The sequence below is a fragment of the Tiliqua scincoides genome, chromosome 2 (genome assembly GCF_035046505.1).
Source record: "Tiliqua scincoides isolate rTilSci1 chromosome 2, rTilSci1.hap2, whole genome shotgun sequence".
In the NCBI taxonomy this organism is placed as follows: Eukaryota; Metazoa; Chordata; class Lepidosauria; order Squamata; family Scincidae; genus Tiliqua; species Tiliqua scincoides.
In genome coordinates, this window is record NC_089822.1 from 102,879,454 (window position 1) to 102,893,445 (window position 13,992).

The 13,992-nt window shown below is 46.9% G+C and overlaps 1 protein-coding gene across 1 annotated transcript; it reads left to right on the top strand.

Moving 5' to 3' along the window:
- The first annotated feature begins 350 nt into the window (after positions 1-350).
- On the top strand, positions 351-12,369 carry TPI1 (triosephosphate isomerase 1). The gene is made up of 7 exons (XM_066617941.1): positions 351-550; positions 7,402-7,525; positions 7,914-7,998; positions 8,144-8,276; positions 9,227-9,312; positions 9,467-9,554; positions 11,794-12,369. Exons 1-7 carry the CDS (start codon positions 439-441, stop codon positions 11,910-11,912), a joined length of 747 nt encoding a protein of 248 aa, XP_066474038.1. The 5' UTR covers positions 351-438; the 3' UTR covers positions 11,913-12,369.
- The last annotated feature ends 1,623 nt before the right edge of the window (positions 12,370-13,992 follow it).

A 13,992-nucleotide genomic window follows, 5' to 3' on the forward strand; every position in this document is an offset into this window, starting at 1 on the left:
AAGCACAGGAGCTACAGCCCGAGCATAAGCATGTCTACTCAGAAGTAAGTCCCATTATAGTCAATGAGGCTTACTCCCAGGTAAGTGTGCACAGGATTGCAGCTTTGGAGCCCAATCCCATGCGTGACTACTCAGAAGTAAGTCCTATTATAGTCCATGAGGCTTCCTCCCAGGTAAGTGTGCACAGGATTGCAGCCCTATGCAGTTTGCAGGGAAGAAGCGACCACCGACTCAGAGCCCGGGATCGACGTCTGGGTGCACTCCCTGCGGCGGGGCGGGGCGGGGCTTGCGTGACGTCACGGAGAAGCGGGCGTGGCCTCCCGCGAAGCTATAAAAGAGGCTCGGCACACGGGTGAACGGCTGCTGAGCTGCCTGACCTTCCGAGTCTCCTCTGGTTCCAGCCTAGCGGGCGCCGCCACCACCACCTCCAGCACCATCATGGCACCCAGGAAGTTCTTCGTGGGCGGGAACTGGAAAATGAATGGAGACAAGAAGAGCCTGGAGGAGCTCATCCAGACCCTCAACGGCGCCAAGGTCCCCGCAGACACCGGTGAGGCGGCCCCCCACTGGAGGCAGCCTGGGGGAGGCTGCAGGCCGTCCCTTGGAACTGGGGGTGCTTAATGCGGAGCAGTGGGTCTGCGCAGGGCTGGGCCGGGGGCTCTGGGGGGTGATCTCTGCAAGGCTTGGGGTGGTGCAGGAGAATGATCCCCCCTCCCTCTGCCTTGGATCCGGTGGATCCCTTTCGCTGTGCTCTGCGCAGGGTCTGAGCCTCCATCCCTCCCTGGGATCCAGTGGATCCCCTTCGCTAGGTCCGTCCGCAGCCCCTCTCCTCGCAGTCTGGTCTAGCAAGTGCTCCGGGTCCTGCTCGCCTCCGCCTTCCCCCGCCCCCCTGCAGCCATCCCCAAGCCCTCCGACTGGGTGGGCTTGGCTCCTCTTGCGCCCCCTCGCAGCCCCAGGCTGCCAACGTCTGCGAGGCGGGAGACTCGGAGTTGCAGGTCCGGGCTGGCGGTGCCGAGGAGGGGCTGGGGCGGGGAGGTGTCCGCCCCTGCCTCCCTCCAGCCCCGGCTCCCTCCTCCTGCTGCTGCGTGCCCGCCTGCACGTACTCCATGGCAGGGGCTGCCGGTGCATCTTCCTCCTCCTCTCTGCTGTTACAAAATCACGTTATTGCTCAGGCTCCCAAGGCTGACGGTGCCCTCCTCGCAGCGCACGTGGGGCTCCCTTCCTGCTTCTTGTGCTGGGGCTGTGAAGCGGGGGGGGGGGGGGTAGCCTTACTGTAAACGGGTGGAGCAGGCGGGTGGGGAATGACTGGAAATATTTAAGAACATAAGAAGAGCCCCACTGGATCAGGCCATAGGCCCATCTAGTCCAGCTTCCTGTATCTCACAGCGGCCCACCAAATGCCCCAGGGAGCACACCAGATAACAAGAGACCTGCAAGGCTTTCTGGGAATTGTAGTTAAGAACATAAGAACAGCCCCGCTGGATCAGGCCATAGGCCCATCTAGTCCAGCTTCCTGTATCTCACAGCGGCCCACCAAATGCCCCAGGGAGCACACCAGATAACAAGAGACCTCATACTGGTGCCCTCCCCTACATCTGGCATTCTGACTTAACCCATGCCTAAAATCAGGAGGTTGCGCATACACATCATGGCTTGTACCCCATAATGGATTTTTCCTCCAGAAACTTGTCCAATCCCCTTTTAAAGGCGTCTAGGCTAGACGCCAGCACCACATCCTGTGGCAAGGAGTTCCACAGACCGACCACACGCTGAGTAAAGAAATATTTTCTTTTGTCCGTCCTAACCCGCCCAACACTCAATTTTAGTGGATGTCCCCTGGTTCTGGTATTATGTGAGAGTGTAAAGAGCATCTCCCTATCCACTCTGTCCATCCCCTGCATAATTTTGTATGTCTCAATCATGTCCCCCCTCAGGCGTCTCTTTTCTAGGCTGAAGAGGCCCAAACGCCGTAGCCTTTCCTCATAAGGAAGGTGCCCCAGCCCCGAAATCATCTTAGTCGCTCTCTTTGGCACCTTTTCCATTTCCACTATGTCTTTTTTGAGATGCGGCAACCAGAACTGGACACAATACTCCAGGTGTGGCCTTACCATAGATTTGTACAACGGCATTATAATACTAGCCATTTTGTTCTCAATACCCTTCCTAATGATCCCAAGCATAGAATTGGCCTTCTTCACTGCCGCCGCACATTGGGTCGACACTTTCATCGACCTGTCCACCACCACCCCAAGATCTCTCTCCTGATCTGTCACAGACAGCTCAGAACCCATCAGCCTATATCTAAAGTTTTGATTTTTTGCCCCAATGTGCATGACTTTACACTTACTGACATTGAAGCGCATCTGCCATTTTGCTGCCCATTCTGCCAGTCTGGAGAGATCCTTCTGGAGCTCCTCACAATCACTTCTGGTCTTTACCACTCGGAAAAGTTTGGTGTCGTCTGCAAACTTAGCCACTTCACTGCTCAACCCTGTCTCCAGGTCATTTATGAAGAGGTTGAAAAGCACCGGTCCCAGGACAGATCCTTGGGGCACACCACTTTTCACCTCTCTCCATTGTGAAAATTGCCCATTGACACCCACTCCCTGCTTCCTGGCCTCCAACCAGTTCTCAATCCATGAGAGGACCTGTCCTCTAATTCCCTGACTGTGGAGTTTTTTCAGTAGCCTTTGGTGAGGGACCGTGTCAAACGCCTTCTGAAAGTCCAGATATATAATGTCCACGGGTCCTCCCGCATCCACATGCCTATTGACCTTTTCAAAGAATTCTATAAGGTTTGTGAGGCAAGACTTACCCTTACAGAAGCCATGCTGACTCTCCCTCAGCAAGGCCTGTTCATCTATGTGTTTTGAGATCCTATCTTTGATGAGGCATTCCACCATCTTACCCGGTATGGATGTTAGGCTGACCGGCCTATAGTTTCCCGGGTCCCCCCTCCTTCCCTTTTTAAAAATAGGCGTGACATTTGCTATCCTCCAATCTTCTGGTACCGTGGCCGTTTTGAGGGACAAGTTGCATACCTTAGTCAAGAGATCTGCAACTTCATTCTTCAATTCCTTAATAACCCTTGGGTGGATGCCATCAGGGCCCGGTGACTTATTGATCTTTAATTTATCAATGAGGTCTGAAACATCTTCTCTTTTAACCTCTACTGACTTAACTCCTCGGTCAGGAGGGGCCGTTCGGGCAGCGGTATCTGCCCGAGGTCTTCTGCCGTGAAGACAGATGCAAAGAACTCATTTAATTTCTCTGCCATCTCTAAGTCTCCTTTTATCTCCCCTTTCCCTCCCTCACCATCCAGAGGGCCAACCGCTTCTCTACCCTTTTTCTACCCTGCATCTTCTGCACACATAAAACAACTCACCATAAAGTCTAAAATGCAAGTGTTGCAGCTGGTAAAATAACAGTGCAGGCATTTGTAACCAGTGTGCCACAAATGGTCCCCAGAGGGGTTTGGGGTTGGGTCACTTAGTCCGGCCACTGGAGATGTGAGCCCTCCACCAGCTGCATGGTGTGCCTTGTCAATTGTCAAAAACCTGATGATCAGTTTAATACTTTTAATACACACCTTTTAATATGGTGTCAGTGTGACAAGAGAGGACAAAGGTTGCAAAACACTGCTTTAGGGACTGCTTCCTCTCCCCATGGCTAGAGGGAACCAGGCCGACTTGTGGAAATTTACCATCTTGGAGGCAGTTCACCTTCCTGCTGCTATAGTTTTGCAACAGGGGATAAAGGTAGTTGCCACAACTCGCTCACAAACAAGGCCTCACAAATGGTAGGTTAGCCAGCCATTATTTCTGATAATGGCCTAACCTTCTCTTTTCCTCTCCCTAAAGTCCTCTGTTATAGCGGAGTGGGGGGGGGGGGAATCTCTAGTTTGCACTGCCATGTGGAGGATGGTAAAAGAAGCAGCAGCAGTTTCCCCTGTTGCTTGGAAGGTCTTCTGCTGTTTCCCACCTTCTCAAAAATGGTAGTGGAAATGAGGGACAACCCTCTCCAGGAAGGGGGGGTACCCTGCTTGCCAGATTGCTGCTGGCAAGTGGATACGTGGCTGCCTGCTTATGGACCTCCCTGGGACAACTGGCTACAGACAGTAGATGGGATACCAGGTAAAATGGCCTGACCCAGTCCTTGTGATGGTCTTGAAGAAACTATATTGGTGGGAGAGAGATTAACAAAGGGGATGTCATTGATTACCCTCTTCACCTTTTGTCTTCCCATCCCACTCCCAGGAGTGGAGTGATCCTGCTGGTCAGCACACTGCTTCTTTGGTTATATGGAAGAGGTATGAGACTGGGTTCCTGGACAACCAGGACAATATGCCTGCCTGTTTTGGTTGTGCCTGGCATAACTGTGCCAGTTGGCAGTCCTCCTAGCGTGGCCTCTCCTTTTCCAGTAGCACTGCGATGTCTGAACCAAAGGGTTCAGTTGACAGGTCCTTTGCTCTCCCTCTCAGCTCAGAAAGGGCAAGGTGGCTTGAGAGAGAGTGGTTGTTACTGAGTTGATATCCTGAAGAAATGTCAAAGGGTCTGGAGGAGGCGGGGTCCTAAATATAGGTGGTGTTGCTGCTGCCTAAAAATACCTGCAACTGTACTTGGAGTTGGAAACTCTATCCCTGGAGCCTGCTAAAGGTCAGGAAACGGGCCTCTAAGTGAAGTATAAGAGGAGGAGTGAATGTCGGAATTGTCCCAGATCCTCTCCCCTATCTTATCCTCCCCTATCTTATCCTATTTTGTTGGAGAAGATGAGTGAGGAGCAGGTTTGGGCAACTCTGAGTTTCCTGTCCTTCAGCTCTTGTTGTGAGAGGGGCTACCACTGCAGTATTGCAGAGATTTATTCTCCCTCTCCCTGTGTTGTGCCAACCAGTTAAACAAGACTTTTAACAATAGAACATCTTCTGTGATGTGCAGAATGGAGTTTTTGGCAAGTTACTACCTGCCTCTTCCCTAGAATGTAAGAAAAGGATTCTTTAAAAGTTCTAGTTGCTGGGACCAGGATTGCCTTTCACCCCATATGCACTCTGACCCAAAGGGGGCAAGCATCCAACCTTTGCCAGTGTGCATGGCTCTCCCTTGCTTACTCTTAGGTTTCCCACCATTTTTACATCTGCTAAAATGAATCTGAACATGGTTGGACCACTGGTTTATCCAGCTCAGTACTCTCTAGTCTTACTTGTACCTGTTTTCGACTCTGGTCTCTTTCCCAGACTTGTCTCTGACAGCCTTCTAACTTTGTATGATCCTACCACTAGCTTGTGTCTCAAATCCACAAAAATGCATTTTAAAGGCACAGCATCGCTTGATCTTTGGATAGAGGTTGCATCAGGATTAAAACTAGCAGCCAGGCTCACCGTGACCAAGGATGCTGCTTGGAACCAAACTTGCAAGTTTGCTATGAAATAAACCTGTTGCTCGCCACCAGGCAATAAAACTGATGAAACAATCATGATATCAGTAGAGTGCAATACTATGGCCAAACTTCAGAGAAACTTTTCCAAATGTTTAATGTGTTACAGTCTCACTTTTCTGCCATAAAATCCAAATCCACCTGCCTTCCTTTTCCTCCTTTCCCTCCTGATTTTTGCCATGCACTGAGGTTTCTACTTTTCCATTGACTCTGAATCCTGCCCTTCATCTACTTATGCTAGGGAAGGATAACTACCAGCTTAAAATGTTTCGCACTTCTACCATGGTAAACCAAGGATGGGTCACTCCTTGTTGCATCTATACCTGGAAAATTTGATACAGATTTTGCCCTGCTCTCTAAAGCCCCCCTACAGTAAAACTTCTTTGAACAGTTGCTTAAAATCCAGTGTGAACAGTGCCCAGATATGCACTGAAAGTTGCTACTGTATGCTTCCATGCTATGAGCATCACCTGAGGCTTTTGTCCTAGTAAGCAACTGTTAAAGGAACAAGAACAGAATAGATGGTTCCTCTGGTCAGTTGGCAACTTTATCAAGCACTGTTTTCAATCTGTTGCTGGCCTGTTTGTTTTGGACTACAGGAAGGCAAGCACATTATTGCCCAGGGACAAGAGAAATGAGTGGAGGTGTCCTCTGCCATCAACAAGAGAACAAAGGGCCCCTGGGAGGCTGTGCCCCCTGCCTCCCAAGGGGAGCTTATCATGACAAAGGGAAGCTCAGCCTGGCTCCCACCACCTGCCAGGAAGTGGAACAGTTGCAGGCTGCTCATTATTCCCCATCCTACTTGAAGAACTGTAATTCAAGTGCCACATTGCCCAGGTACTGCAGAAGGAAGTGGAGGCAATGCTTCCCTTTAAAAAAGTTTTAGCTATATGCTGAAGATTTCAGAATAGAGTATTGTACAGAACAATCTCTTCCCTCATGACAACTATGCAATGTTGGTTAGGTATTGGAATGTAGAAATGGTATTGAGAACAAAATGCCTAATATTATAATGCTGTTGTACAAATTGGTGGTAAGGCCACACCTAGTGTCCAGTTCTGGTCGCCACATCTCAAAAAGGCCATAGTGGAAATGGAAAAGGTGCAAAAGAGAGCAACTAAGATGATTACGGGGCTGGGGCACCTTCCTTATGGGGATAGGCTACTGCCTTTGGGCCTCTTCAGCCTAGAAAAGAGGCGCCTGAGAGGGGACATGATTGAGGCATACAAAATTATGCAGGGGATGGACAGAGTGGATAGAGAGATGCTCTTTTCCCTTGCACACAACACCAGAACCAGGGAACATCCACTAAAATTGAGTGTTGGGAGAGTTAGGACAGACAAAAGAAAATATTTCTTTACTCAGCATGTGGTCGGTCTGTGGAACTCCTTGCCACAGGATGTGGGGATGGCATCTGGCCTAGATGCCTTTAAAAGGGGATTGGACAAGTTTGGAGGAAAAATCCATTATGGGTGACAAGCCATGAGGTGTATGCGCAACCTCCTGATTTTAGAAATGGGCTATGTCAGAATGCCAGATGCAAGGGAGGGCACCAGAATGCAGGTCTCTTGTTGTCTTGTGTGCTTCCTGAGGCATTTGGTGGGCCACTGTGAGATACAGGAAGCTGGACTAGATGGGCCTATGGCCTGATCCAGCGGGGCTCTTCTTATGTTCTTAGGTAGAGAATGTTGATGATGGTTTCTTTAGTTCCATCAATGTATATGATGCTTTAAACCTTTCATAAAGAGTAGTCCATGCCTCCCAGGGCATTTACAATCTGAATATCAACAGGGGAGGGTTTGCTGTTGCTCTGTTAACTCTGTGAGCTTCATGGAAAAGCAGGAAATTTTGACCATAAATCTCTTGTGTGTGTGACAACTAAATGGTGAGGTGGACCTGGGGTGGGAAGGACATGTAGAAGATGGTGATGAAGCGTGCATCGTAAACAAGTGTTCTTTCTCTTGCCCATAGAGGTTGTTTGTGGTGCCCCTTCCATCTACCTTGAATTTGCCCGCTCGAAGCTTGATGCCAAGATTGGTGTAGCTGCACAGAATTGTTACAAGGTGTCTAAGGGGGCTTTCACAGGGGAAATCAGGTGAGTCTGTTGGGATTCTGGGACCACTAGCCACAATGTAATAGTAGCTGGTAATGGTGTCTTGGGATCAGTAAATGAAAATCATACTCTTGGAGGGGGCTTTATAGGCAGGGCCATCCTATCCATGTGGCCCACTGAAGCAGGCCCTCAGGCAGCTGATTTGGAAGGGGAGTGTGTGCCCATCTCAGTCTGCCTTCCTGTTTCCAGTACTCTCCTTATCTTTCCATTTTCTATATTGGAAAGAAATTGGGGGAGAGAGAAGAGAAAGAAATGTGAAGGGAATGAGAGTTTTGAGCTAGGACGTTGGTCGGTAGGTCTCTTCTGAACAAGGCTGTTCGATTTGTCTAGCTCTAGTATCAATTGTATGATGTCTTTCCTTCCTTTTCAGTCCAGCCATGATAAAGGATGTTGGAGTCACCTGGGTAATTTTGGGACACTCTGAGAGGAGGCACATCTTTGGCGAATCAGATGAGGTAGGTGATCTTGTGGGTTTGTCTTCTCAAGTTTTTTCCCCACCTCCTTGTTGGAAGTGAAAGACTGGGACTTCTCTACAACATGCTACATTGTGCAGCTGGAATGCTTGTATGGGTCTCTGACATTGTGTTTCTTGCCTCTTAGCTCATTGGACAGAAGGTTGCCCATGCCTTAGCTGAGGGCCTTGGTGTCATTGCCTGTATTGGAGAGAAACTTGATGAGCGAGAGGCTGGCATCACAGAGAAAGTGGTATTTCAGCAGACCAAGGCTATTGCTGGTAAGATTGTACTGGGGAGTGTTTTGCTGCAGTTTTTTTTAAATATTGTATATGTGGGTTGGTCCTTCTGTGCCCACCACCCTTTCTAACTGCACTGGAAAATCTCACGGAGCAAACTGTTGTCCCCACACCCTGCCCCATGGAAGAACTATTAAAGTTCTCTTGGAATGTCAGCTTTAATTTACTAAAGTGAGCACAAGAAAATGTAGCTTTACACAAAGCATTGTAGTTTGAAATACTAAATTTATTGGTAATCAGCCATTCAGTAGTGGTCAGGAGATATCATGTAATCTATTTTTTTTTTTTTTTGCAACCACCCATTTGCCTTGGCTGAGATACCCAAGATAGTTTGCAATCATAAAAAAGTATTGCATTCAGCAAGTCCTTAAACATCTGGCAACCATTTTGAGCAGCCATTGGCATCTGGCAACATCTGGCAGCCATTTTAAGCAAATACAATCCTCTATATTAGCTTCTGGGTGTATTCATGTTTAGTGTGATAGGAAGGACTACAATGGTGGTTTCCAAACTGCGCCATGGCACCCAAGGGCTCTGTGGCAAACTCTCAGGTGCATTGTGGGAGGTCCCAGGGGCTGTTTCTTACCAGCTGTCCTAGGTACTGCTGTCTTGAATCATGCAAGAGCAAGTGGTTCAAGATAGCAGCACTCAGGTGATGGTGCTGCCATTACAGGGCTCTGTGGCTGTAATGTTTGGGAGCCGCTGGTCTACAGTGTTGGAGAGTCCATTGACCTGTAATTGAGTAAACAACTGAGTTATTAGACCTGGGGGAATGGGTATTGATAGAAGTTTCACTTCTGTTTTAAAACAGTCAGCTAGCTTGTTCCAGGTTTTGGAGATGGCACAGACTGATGTACATCCTCCAACAGCTGCTCTGTTTGCCCACCCCAGTAGGAAGCTCCTAAGCTTGCTCTTTGTTCTTTTGTCCCCAGATAATGTGAAGGATTGGAGCAAAGTGGTTCTAGCCTATGAGCCAGTTTGGGCCATTGGAACTGGTAAAACAGCAACTCCTCAGCAGGTATGGACATGGCCAGGGAGAAACTATTTTCAAATAGCTCCTCGCTCTTGTGAGAAGCAGATTATATTGGTGGATGGGAAATACCACTGAAATCTACTTTCAGAGGCATGTCTGGCCCTTGGTTGCAGAAGCATAATTTATTTTGTTATTGTAGGCCCAGGAAGTTCATGACAAGCTGAGGGGTTGGTTGAAGACCAATGTATCTGATGCTGTTGCACAGTCAACTCTAATAATCTATGGAGGTAAGTGGAGCCGTTCCTCCTTCTTGCTTTCCGTGCCAAGCTTGAAGCGAATCTGCTCTTTTGCCTTTCAGTTGCATACTGTGAAGCAGTAGTGTCTTGTGTCTGCTATTTTGACAGAGGGAAACATTACTCCATTGCAGTTAATGAACTATGCATGTTATAATGGGTCAAAGTTTGATGGTGAAGAGAATTTGAGCCATCAGAGCTAGTAAAACTACAGTTCTCTGGCAGTAATGGGGAAGTATTTTAGAAAGAACATACAGTAGTCCTGTGGAGGTTTGGTTCCAGGTATCCCCATGGATGCAGAAACCCACAAATCAAATCTACAGGTCTTGGCACCTTTAACCCTTTGTAGGCCACAGGAGCTGCACTACGGTCACCTCCAGAGGGTGTTCTGAGGCCCAAGGAGGTCACATGCTGTCTCCGCAGGCCTCAGAACGTTCTCAAGGCCTTAGAAGGTCACTTCTGATTTCACAGGCCTACAAAATTGAGGGTCAGAAAAGTTTTTCCCAAACATTATGGTGGTTTGATAAGAATTTGGGGTGCCGATTCCAAAAATGGCATCCGTTTTGCCCTATCACATCTAGTTTTGGAGATATAGTATTAGTGAATGGTTCAAGCAGCTTCCTCATGAGGAAGCCATTGTGTAGGCTTCCTCATGAGGAAGCTGCTTGAACCATTCACTAAAGAGGCTATGCTGTGTCTCCAAGACTAGACGTGATAGGGCAAAACGGATGCCATTTTTGGAATCGGCACCCCAAATATACCCAGGAATTGGTGTAACCTTTAAGGAAGCAAAATGTGTGTTGGCCTGTGTTTTCAGGGGGGAAACTGGAAGTGATCTTCTAAGACCTCAGAACACCTTCCAGAGGCAAGCAAAGTGCATCTCTGGCCACCTTTGGAAGTCCATATCAGGTGGACTCATGCAGGTACAGGATCCACGGATAGTGAAATCCACTGGTTCTGATTCCACGGGTACTGAGGGCCAACCTGTAATTGTAAATCTTACTCTCAGTCTCTTAATGATATAAACTCATACCCCTCTACATAGAGTTGCAGACTAGAAAAGCAGTATATGAAGCTTATAAATAAATTCATTTCAAGACAGTTTTAGAAGTTTCAATTGATTGTTTTGTTGCAAGTGGAGGATGCTAAGCTCATTATACTGATCCTGTATCAACAGCATTGGTTGCCAGTTCTGTTTCCAGGCTCAATTTAAAGTGCTCAATTTAAAGTAAACCTAGTCCCAGCCCGTTTAGGGTTTTAAAAAGATTGTCTTAAGAACCTTTCCACAATCATTCTAGATTGCCAACTGATGTCCTGCTCTCTGTTCATTTAACTGAGCCTGCTTGGTGAGTGCCAGAGGCAGGGCCTTCTCAGTGGCAATGCCTACTCAGTGGCAACACTGCAACTTTGGGACACTAGGCCCATTTTTTAGGTGGCAACTGAAGACATTGTTTCACAAGGCCTTTTCATTCTGTTGCAATCTCTGTCTACTTCTGTTCTTTAATATTTTATGGTTCAACCAATATTTTGTTGGCCAACGTGAGCTCATTTTAGGAGGAAGGGGCAGGATAGACATCTTTGAAATATCTCACATCTTCATTAAAAATACTTGCATGGCAAAAGTGGTACAAATAAATTTAAAATAAAGATGCTGCATTAAGAAAGTACACATAAATCTGTTTGAAATGGCTACTAAAGGACTAAATCTAGCACTTAAACGTGACTGGAATATACTTTGGGAAAGGAGACATTGCTGCAAATGGCACTGACTAAGATTAAATGTTTTGAAAATAGGCAGGTGCAGATACTCTTACTGTCTATTCTTCTTCGATTTGTACTCTGCATTTCTCCCTGAAGGGCACCCAAGGTGGCTAACAACGATAATATACAATATACAAAAAATGATAAAATCCAATTAAAAACTATCTAATTGACCTTGTACACTGAAAGATGCAACACTATCCATCTGGCCTACTTTAAAAGCAAAACAGTTTGGGAACAGTGAAAAAGAGCAAGGAGAAGCATTTCTATTTTATGCAATTAGTCCGCAATCCAGACATGATTCCATCACAAGCAGTCTAGATAAGAGATACTTAACCTGTATAAATTGGGTACTGTTACACAAGAAGTCTTTAAAAATACTTTGTAGGAGAAGCATGACATCCTCTAGTCCTAGCCAGCTGCGCTTTCCTCCCTTTCCCCTTTTTCTCTAAATTGGCTTGTATCTTTGCAGGTTCAGTTACTGGTGCCAACTGCAAGGAACTAGCTTCTCAGCACGATGTGGATGGCTTCCTTGTTGGTGGGGCGTCTCTCAAGCCTGAATTTTTAGACATCATCAACGCAAAACACTGAAACCAAGTCGATGGGACTGAAGATGCTGGGGGAAACATCATGGATGGGAGAGCGATCTTTTTTTTTTAAAAAGTACTGGCCCTTTGTGCTCAAGTAACAGCCTCACCCTCAAATCCCTCCTCCCACTCTTGTTGTCCAACTCGACTGCTATAACACGGTTGTTGCCAAGCTATTTATCGGTTAGCTGAGAGCTTTACTAAAGACAAGGCCTCCTTCACGACCCCCTGTGCTTATGGGTGGGGCTTCCTGCCTTGCTCCTTTCCCCATAGGTTAGTTAGAGGCCTGCTTCTGACCAGTGTTGTGTTGCTCTAGGGTCACCTGCCTTACTGAGGAAGGGGTGTTGCTCCTCATCTCAGCCCATTCAGAGTTGGTACCCAGTGGCTTATCTTGTTTGTAAGACATCTCTATTCCATGTCCCTTGAGCCAACAATGAATAGAAATAAACGAAGGGAAAGTAGACTGTGTCATAGTGATTCTTTAAATGTGGGAGCAAAATTACAGTGCATATGGAGAATTTATATTTACAGGAGCCCTCAAATGAGGTGCTGATGAAAGAAGGAGACTCAAATGCATAGAAACAAATCTGCCCCACAGGCATTGTCTTCTTCCCCTGGATAAAGCTGTTAAGATGCAACTTATTTGTTCTGTTGTTTCTTTTGAGCTATGAAGGAACTTCCTCTAAATGAAATCAGATTCATTGAGTTGGGGATGGTGTGGGGAAGTATACAAAACATGCTCTGAGAGACATGGCAATGTTACCAGATGTCCATTTGTGACATGACATTCCAGAGTTTTTGTTGCCTTCTCGGGGTTATGAGCTGAAAATGTAAAATGGGGGAGGGAGTACAGAATGGAACAGGCAGGCTATCTGCTGCTTAGCTTCATCAGCTGTGCCATTTCACTCTATCCTCTTTTCTTCCCCATCCCAAATGTCCATCTGGCTCAACTAATAGAAGTTAATTGCAGCTAGGGCCCTGCCCATGCAGGTATCATTCTCCTGTGATGTCTGTATGCTGCTTTACTTGTGTGTTCTCTGATTTTGTTAGCTTTCCTGTAAATATACCTATGGGCAGAGTAGAGCATAAACAGACTAAACCCCCTGCCTTCCTGATCAGTCTGAACAGCCTTGTATAATGAGGATGTGCATTTGCAAATATAATGGTGCATGTCCACTACCCACACAAATGTTTTCTTTTCCCCTGTGGCTACACTTAATAGAGCAAGCCAGACCACAGTGGTGCCACTGTCACTTTATTTTAAAATATCCCACTTTTCTCCAAACAGTAAACAATAGCATGCTATCAATTCACTACAGTTACTAGCAATAAAAGCACAGCAAAATATCAAAATCGGGATCAAACTATTCATTGAGTATGAAAGGCTTTCTGATAAGGCAGGTCATCCTCTTAAGGGGTTATTTTTATTGGACTCTGGGAGCACAGGATAATTACAATGTACACTTTCCACAGAGGTAGTTGTGTTAGCAAAAAAAATGGATCGGAGGCATTTTTAAATACTAACAAATTCAGCATAAGCTTTCATGGACAACGGATCACTTAAGAAGTTCTCAGTAGGCAGGGTAGGTACTACCAAGGCATCATTCAAAAGTTTGTGAAGGTGGCCAACATTATTTTCCATGCATTACCCTGTCTACTGTGCTCACTGACTCTTCTAGAAAGTTGGTAATGCAGGGATCAATTGGGGCTCTACCATAAACTCTGTATGCATCAAGTCACTCTTTTGAAAACCACTTGCTGCCCAAAGTCTTGATCTATTACTGTACAAGTGAATCCTCACACCAAATGGCATCTCTGGCAATATAACTTCCCTGCCCTCCACCACCAGCATGCTGTGTTTAGTTCTGGGCTAGCCAGGTTGAGCTCGGAAGCTCACAAGGTGACCTTGGGCAAGTTGCTGGGATGTTTTGAAATGTCCTTCAGCTAAAGCCACATATGCAGTGGTTATGCTTCCAGGGCCACTGATAGCCTTTTGTTGACTCCTGTAGTGACTATGACTAAGTGAGTGCTCCCCTCACAAATCAGGCCCCTTCTGTTTGAAGTTACACCTGGTTGACCAGCTT